The sequence below is a fragment of the Brugia malayi genome (genome assembly GCF_000002995.4).
Source record: "Brugia malayi strain FR3 genome assembly, contig: Bm_v4_Chr2_contig_001, whole genome shotgun sequence".
NCBI lineage: Eukaryota > Metazoa > Nematoda > Chromadorea > Rhabditida > Onchocercidae > Brugia > Brugia malayi.
The window spans coordinates 2,703,416-2,712,270 of NW_025062476.1; the positions used below are offsets into that span (position 1 = coordinate 2,703,416).

General features: G+C 30.1%; 1 protein-coding gene across 2 annotated transcripts; it reads left to right on the forward strand.

The window, feature by feature from the left end:
* Positions 1-1,031: 1,031 nt before the first annotated feature.
* Bma-ttll-12 lies at positions 1,032-6,419 on the forward strand (the record flags this gene model as incomplete). Of its 2 annotated transcripts, none has more annotated exons than XM_043078222.1 (14): positions 1,032-1,267; positions 1,711-1,819; positions 2,307-2,538; positions 2,763-2,911; positions 3,066-3,228; positions 3,315-3,457; positions 3,599-3,795; positions 4,057-4,278; positions 4,584-4,695; positions 4,792-4,946; positions 5,336-5,417; positions 5,628-5,740; positions 5,878-5,963; positions 6,262-6,419. In XM_043078222.1, 14 exons carry the CDS (start codon positions 1,032-1,034, stop codon positions 6,417-6,419), a joined length of 2,157 nt encoding a protein of 718 aa, XP_042934156.1. The 2 variants fall into 2 exon arrangements, with proteins under 2 accessions (XP_042934156.1, XP_042934157.1); XM_043078223.1 differs by having other exon boundaries at positions 1,251-1,267.
* Positions 6,420-8,855: the final 2,436 nt, after the last annotated feature.

Genomic DNA, 8,855 nt, shown 5'->3' on the forward strand with positions numbered 1-8,855 from the left:
TATCGCTGAGTCATACGATTTCTCGGTCCATTAAATGATGTCACCCGATGTCACCTGCAACTGTTGCAATTGACGGAATTCTCGTCACTGAGCACATCTCGTAGAATTGATTATCTTTAAATTAATATAATATAATAATAATAATTGTTGTTGTTGTTGTTATTGTTGTTGTTGTTGTTATTTGCTGCGATCCTTATTGTTACTCTTCTTCTTATTCCTATTTATTGTTGTTATTTGTTGCGATCCTTATTGTTAAAAACTCTTCTTATTCCTACTTATTGTTGTTATCGTTGCTGTTGTTGTTGTTACTATTGTTATTGTTATTATTGTTTGTTATTGTTTTGTTTGACAACTAATAATTGTTAGGTATTCATTTTTCTTTTTCGACCACAAATAGAACAGTTCAGGAACGGATTTATGAATGACTCATATTTGTTGGAGAGAGAGAGAGAGAGAGATAGAGAGTAAATAGAAAATAGAGCATAGCTCAGTAGACTGTATGTAAAAAATAGACTATACTCATGAGGATAAAACAGTGTGAAAGAGAGGAAACGGAAATAATTAGAAAATAGAATTCGTTTTATACTTGTGGCAGTGATTGAGAGTAAAGAAAAGAATGTAGCAAATAAGGAGAGCACAGAGATCGATGAAAAATACACGAGATATGACAGGTTGATAAAAATGAAAAAGAAGCAGAGAGGACATTTGGTATTGCTTTTTCTATTTGCGAAGATTAAAATTGATGAAAAATGGGAAGCTTTTCCGTATCTTTTCATATATTTATGACTTTTTAGAAGGATTGGCAACCTTTTGATTTATACATTTTCAAATTATATTTACATTTTTAAGTTCTATCATATTTGTTGTGAAAATATTAATTAATTAATACCATGTAGAATCCATAATTACCATTATGATTATACTGTTGGAGTGTTATAATCATTGCAAAATGTTAATTTGCCGAATTTTTTTTTTTGTTTTTTCTCTTTTCTCTTTCTTGTTGATTTTTGATGCAAAATTAATTTTAAGAAATGGGAACGAAAAACATTGATGATAATAAATATGAAGGTTTCGAATCGAGACATCAACAGCAGCTGTTAGCAGCCGGTGTACCGAAACATTTTTGGCGACGCTTACATGAAAAGCTTGTCAATGAAATATTTGATGCGGGTGACTTTTTTCAAATTTTGGAAGAAATTAATGAAGATGGCAAGCATCATTATACAGTTGTGGCATTGCAACAGTTGAGAATGGATGATCCCAACTGGTAAATGAGATTTAATAACATCTTAAATTATTTAAGGGATTTAAAAACTTAAATCAGAAAAAAAAATATTCAAAAATTTTCAAATTTCAAAAAATTCAAAAAATAAACTTGAATGAAGTTTGTATTCTCAACTTCACTTAAGTTTTCCATCTAACTATGCTTTTTTCCTGTCAATAATGCTTTAACTATAAGATGTTGAAGCCATATTTCATATCTGGGATGTATGTTCTAGAAGAAATTACATTTCTGGTCTTAACGAACAGAAAAATGCAGGAGGGAAGAGCTGTTATTAGAAGGTAAATAGATATGAGTTAGATGGATAAATCAAGCTATATTAATTACGTCGTGAGAATCACCTTCGCTGCATATTCCCATAAATAATTGGTCCAAGAATTTATTATTTAAATTTGATATCTTTGTATTTCAGTTTTTGTTTCTTTCAGCATTTTTCTCATAGATCATGCGTGGACTTTTCGACCACAGATCGCACGAAGACAACTACGTGAAATTCCTGATCTTCTGGATCGGATTTGTAATGTTTTCAATATTGAAGTATGATATATGTTTTTCATATCACTTAATAAATAGAGTCATTGATAGTCAGACATTAGGCGAGAGATTAATGTTCATTATTAGTCTTCGAGAATGACATGATAATCTGTAGCATTCAGATGCTTATAACCTACACCGAGAAGCCAAGAATCTTTAGTATTTCTAAAAATCAGCGGGTTTTGGAATGAAAAATACTGACTTAATAATGTATGTTGGATTATTTTAGTAGGACCACTATGTAACAAGATACCATAATTTACATGTAATGTAATTAGTGATTCGATTATTGTTCGATAGCATTATTATTTAAAGACTGTGGGCTATTTCACAGTATATTGCTTTTTTACATTTCAAATTTCTAGTTGCTAGTGCACTGGGATTTTTTTGATATCCAACAATATGAACACCATAAGAAGCTACTCTTCGATTTCAGTTTTAGTTAAAAAGGTCTCATTCTTATCATTCAGTTTAAAATTATCTATTTTAGGATCAAGAAAGAAGTACAGCTGAAAGTCATTCGGATTACGGTGGTAGTGGTGACGATTCACAAATTCCTAGTGGATTGCACTGGCGAACTGGAAGTAATGAGGACGAAGGTATAGTGAAATCGATGAGCCATAGTGACAGTCTTAAAAAGCATAATGATAATAAATGTGATGGTAATGCCGGATCAAATAATTCTAAACTTGATGCTGAAGCTGGACCAAGTAATTTTAAAGGTATATCTTCATTTGTAGTTTGTGTGAGTGTCAATTAATATTCATAGCTTTTAGCCTTAAGTGAAATATCGATCACTAAAATAAAGATGTTTATTAATTCATAATTGGTCGGAAATGACAGGACAACACAGGTAAAAATTACGTTGCAAATATTCTCAGCACGAATTTGGTATGCTTATCAAATTTTTCTGTATAAAACTACTGCTATTTTTTTTTTTTTTCAGAACGTCATAACAGTCTTCCGGAAAGCATAACAGGAACCCCAATGTCAGGAAGTCTTACTACCGTCTCGGAGGAAGAACGCCGAATAAATGAAGTTTTACATCATATGTGGCGTTACATTCATACCTATACAATGCGATTCTTAGAAAAGGTTTTCAAAATACTCAAGATTTTGCATGGCACCAAATTTCATTTCAACTGTTTATTTTTTGATTTTTCAGCAAAGTAATGATTTTTATTTCCGACAAATCTAACGAGAATTTGTTGAAATCAACTTCTTTCTGATTTAAAGCATTTCTTTCTAGGAACCGGATGAGTGCGACATGCCCTTGTGGTATATGCCTGATGAGTTTGGTGTTCGAATTGGCCATAGTCATTTGCCTAACTGTAGAATGGTACCTATCTTTCATATGCCGGAAAATATAGCCTACAATTTGTTGTTTCCTATTCAGAATGTGGAAATTGAAGGTATTTATTAGTTTTTGATTGGAGAATCTGTTATTCACTGTGTTTTGTTAAAATCCATCAACAGAAATGAAATATTAAAATTACAGAAGCTGTTACTCGCGACTACGTTGATACAATGATTATGAGAACTCATCCAGAATGGCGTCACATCTTAATGCATCCATGGATTCCTGTAGATTTAACAGGCGAAAGGCTTGAACATATCGTTGCTCCAGATTCGCATTTTACAGTAAAGCTATTTCATACCTTCTGAAAAATGAACAAATATCATCAAATTGAATGTGAAAGAAACTTAACATAATTGTGTTGACATATGCTTTCACAAAAGAATTTTAGTGAATTGGTTTACATCATTCCTAGTATATTTTAGCGTTCTTGTGTTCCTGACATTCTTCCACTGAATGCTCCGGATGTTGTTCCTGGTATTCATTTATCATCAAAGAAAGTACATGTATTTGGCGACGATTTGCAGTTTTTTTCAAATCTAAAAACAGTTGAGATTGTAAAAGTTAATTGCATTGAAGATGCTGACCTCATTTGGATGCGGAAGCATTTCAGTGATTACAAGTAATTTGTTTTCAAAATTCTTCTTAACGATTAAAATGTTTCGTCTAAATTATTAGGTACTAATTCTTATTACACTTTTCAACGGTTGTGAAGGTCAATCCAGATGTATTCGGGAAGTTTTACAGTCGTAGTATTAAATATATCAGTAATCATTGGAATTATCGGAAATTGTGTAATCAGATGATAGTTTGTACTCCGGAAATGAACAAAAATTTGGACTTTCTCGAAATTAATTTTTGAAAAGGAAAACTTTACTTCCAGAAGTCTGTATGAGAAAAATCCGAAAGCTTTGGTAAACCAGTACCCTTACGACAGCGTGTTAACAGTGAAAGATCTGTTGACAGCGGCAATACAATCAGTATATCGTGATAGTGTGATAGATCCAGAACTGATGCACTGGCAGCCTCTGTGGTTCGAAACTACTTTTAATCTTGAGACTGAATTGCCACAGTTTGTGGCGTATTATCAACAACGAGCTCGCAAGTTTGCTTTCCTCTTCCATTTTTTTCTTTTTTTCTTGTGTGCTTTATCTAAGTGGCAGATCTTGACCGATGTTTATCCATAATTTTCTTCCTTTAGAAATTTCCGACTACCCGGATAACAGTTTTTTTTTTGTAACGTCTAAATGAAGATAAGCTGATACCAATTTCAAAGTTCATCGTTAATTTCTTTTACGAATACTAAAGTTTTTTTTTTAAAGAACCAGGCCCAATATTTCGTCCTAAACTCCATCTTAACAGAAGCATGGTTCGAATTTTATAGTAAAATGATTCTCCTAATTTATTCAGGAATATGGATAATACATGGATAGTAAAACCATGGAATCTTGCACGAGGTCTAGATATACATGTGACTGATAATTTATCCTATATTATTCGTCTTATCGAAAGTGGACCTAAGGTAAATAGTAAGTGGAATATATTAATTTTATTGCAAATATTGGTCAGAATTATAACTTAATCAACCGATATGCAAAATAATTTTCTTATTTTTTAGATCGCGTGCAAATATATTCATCGACCTGTCCTCTTTCGAAGACCTGACAACGGTAATATGGTGAAATTTGATTTACGCTATATCATATTTTTGCGTTGTTTACGCCCATTAAAGTTATTTTTGTGCAAAAATTTTTGGGTACGATTTGCAATCAAGTAGGTTTATTTAGAATTAAGTATTTGTTTAAAAATCATTTTCTTTTGCAATTTGATAAGCGTTTCCAGTCATGATGTAGGAGTAAAAACGATTAAACATTCTTATTATTCATTGGTGCGGTACTCTGAAGGCTCTATCAAGGAATTACTACAACTTGGAGAGTCGGTACGAGGAGGCCGAAACAACCGAATATATAATTTGTTAACGGTTTAAACAGAATGGTTGTTTGGCTATCATTCTGAGCCTTCAGTAGTACGTGCTTACTCGTATTGTTCAAAATATGTATCGCAAGAAAATGATGAGCTTTCCTATCTTAAAGTATATACATAATTTTAGTTTCATTACAGTGTTTTTTTCTACTTGGTGAGTTTAAACATTTGAGTTTCAGTGACTTTTCCCTTTCCCAGTTGGATGACCGTGACACTCATTTCACAGTTTTCAATTATTCTGAAGGTGACAATGTTTTAAATGTAAGTTGCTTTCAATTATTCTTCATTCTGAATTTCCATCTTTTTATCGAAAAACAAAACATTAGCTGATTTGACTATGAATAAATTTTTTCCACTATAACTAATTTTCTCTTTTCTTTTTTTAAAATTTATGATAACAATGATAATGCTACATATGGAATTGATTTATATTATTTTCTATGCAAATCCATGTTTTCTATTTCATCTAAGATGCACTGCGAAGATTTTATTGACCAATGGGAGAAATTGTATGCTGTAAAGTGGAGCGAAATACAAGAAAAAATCAATGAAGTTATCAAAGATGTTATTAAAACTGTATCTAAGTATGATTATTTAACAATATTTCTCGACCTTCTGTCAAACAGTAATAAAGCAAGAGGAGATTAAGTAACAAGGATTACTTCTGCTTTTTGGCTTCTAATATTTTAAAGGAATTATTCATAGCAGACTCTTTTTTCAGAGAAAAAGCTCCACGCGGAATTGTCCCAAATGCACAGTCTCGAGCAATGTATGGAATGGATATAATGTTGAAATGGGACTCTGATGGTTTGTTTTCTTCAATAGCATATGAGAATTTTGAGTTTTTTCAATTCGCCTGCCTTGATTTTGAATGTGCTTTTTAATTTAGATTAGATTTCTTTTTTTTTGAACTTAAATAATTTTCAGTTCAGCTCAGTTTTGATAATGTTTCTTGAAAATATCAAAAAACTTGTGTTTTCTTTTTTATTTTTTCTTTTTCTTTTTTATGAGATTCATCATTGTCCAATTTGGTGTTACATCAATAATTTGGTTTTTTATATGGATTTATTGATCGGTTCCGCTAACATGCATTTTATATTTTCAGATTTTGCTACGCGCAAAATTTGTGTCTCGTTTATCGAAGGGAATTTCATGCCCGATTGCGACCGTGCTTGCATGTTTTATGCGGATTTTGCAGAAACAGCTTTTAATGCGCTTTTTACGGATAAAAACATCCCTGATACGTTAATCGAGCTTATTTAGTTTCTTTTATGTTGTGTTTCTGGGTTTCAATTTTCCTAACTCGTTGTACTTCTTCTTTTAAATCCATTATTCATTCTTGAAAGAACTTGATGAACAAGTAGGGTCTTTTCAAATCGCGGGAATTAATCATTTCTTGTGTCGAAGTTTGTAAAATGTTTCACCTTTAAGAGCGGTTCTCTTTCTAATCCTATCTCGAATTCCAGTTAATTCAACAAATGTATGCTTGCTATTTATTATATATAACCATTGACTAATTGTAGTCGCTTCCATCAAACTACCACAAGAAAAAAATTTCTGCTAAATGTACATGGTGTCTGTGGGTCAATTCTTGAGTCTTTATTTTCTCTATTCTCGAAAATTATTTCTATTTATGTAATTAAACGACGTCTGTAAAAATTTTTTTATGAGACATAAATGCATTACTTCATTTATAATTTGTTTGCTAACTTTCGCTGGGTTTATATGAAAAATCTCTTGAAAGTCAGAAACCTTTGGCATGTATTCAATTTAATTTTGAGTGCTAAAAATAAATGAAACAATTGCTAACTTATACGATATATTTTACTTACAAATTTCATTTATCCCGAAATGGCTCCTACTATAACTATTTGCTATGAATGCTGAAAGTGGAAATTCAATGACTTCATACACTAAAATATAAAATTCGCAGACTGTCATTTATTCCAACTATCGATGTCATTGATGACAAATGAATAAATAGTCGCAATAAAATATCAGTGAAATGTCCCACTCCATTTCAATAGATTATGATAGTAATTTAACATCAATACACTACACGATATGTTAAATCAAAGAAATACATATATTACCTGACTAGTGGTTTTTGTAGAAATTTAAAATTTCTTTTATTAAATTGAAATTTTAAAATTTGATGCGACTGGTTTCATCGCACTCTTTGTATGAAAAAGTACTTCCTTAATTGAATTTCTTAGCATCTGTACACACAACTCAAATACACAGACTGTCACTTATGAGAGAGAACTAACAGTTGAAGTTTCGATTTTTCAATTTCGATAAAATCATTTCAGTAAATAAAATCTGTATTATTTATTAACTGAGTCAACAGGTTCTTTTATTGTTTGAACAAACAATAATTTAACTTTAATTTTTTTTAAATTAAATTTTTCATTTTTTTTCATTTTTTTTTCCATTGAAATATTTTTGATTCGTAATTTTACACAAAATATCACACAATTCACAAATTTAAATAACTACTTGTGAAAAAATTAGAAATATAATCGAAAAATAACAGGTTATCAAAATTTAAAGTTACTATAATTTATTTACATTTTTTTTTTTTTAAAAAAATCACATCCAATATTTTACTGAGATGACTTTGAAATCAGGATTTTCCTTCTTTTTTTTTTTTTTTACTCACTTTATAATTATATACTTGTTATCATTAATTACCTATTTTAAAGGAAGGTATCAATGAAATTTAAGTTTTTAAGAACTGAATTGTATAGACTAAAAATTTTTTAAGTTGTTTGGTTTGTTCTCAACTTCCTAATATCTCATTATAATTTCAGAATAACGAAATTTTTCAGATTTATTTAATCTTGTCCTAATTTCATAGAATGGAAAAACGATATTGGAACAACGAACAACAGAATAAAAAGAATTTTTTTTTTTTTTTTTCACAGATAAAATTGTGTTTGTGTATTTTTTTAGTCAAATAAAGAGAATCTTTAGTGAAATATTTTCACTTTACTACTTGTAATTACTTTAATTTTAACTTCTTTTTAGGAAATCATTTCTAAATTATTTTCTAAAGTTTTCGTTTTTGTTTTTTCATTTTTTCATTTTCATTTCACAAATGAAATAATTGATATTATTATCAGTTCATTATTCTGTTGATAAATTTATTCTTTGATTCTTTTTCATCGGTAGTTGTAATCATTTAATCCAACCAAATGAATTGTTAAGTTAATTTCACTAATCAAATATCAAAACATCCTTGTTATCATGTAAAAATTACCGATATACAGAAATATTTTTATATAATTTATTTGCTCGAAATATTTTCTTAGATAATATCAACATTTTATATTGCTTGTTGATAACTGGCAGAGTATTAGATATGAAATTCCTAACATTTCAACTATTATTATTCAAAACTTTATTATATATTCTGTTCTTTCCTCTCTCCTTCCGTTTCTCTCTCCTCTCCTCTCTCTCCTCTCCATTCAAATTTATATTTATATATTTATTTATTTACTTAATTACTTAATTGCATATTTATTTATTTATATATCATGATACAGATAAGACGGAAAATTAATTTAGATCATATATTCAGCATTCCATTTCTTCTTCTCCCTTCCTTCCCCTCTCTCTCCCTCTCTCTCTCCCCCTCTCTATCTCTCTCTCTCTCTCTTTTACTATTCTATTAGGACAAATACGCCATATTTTAAT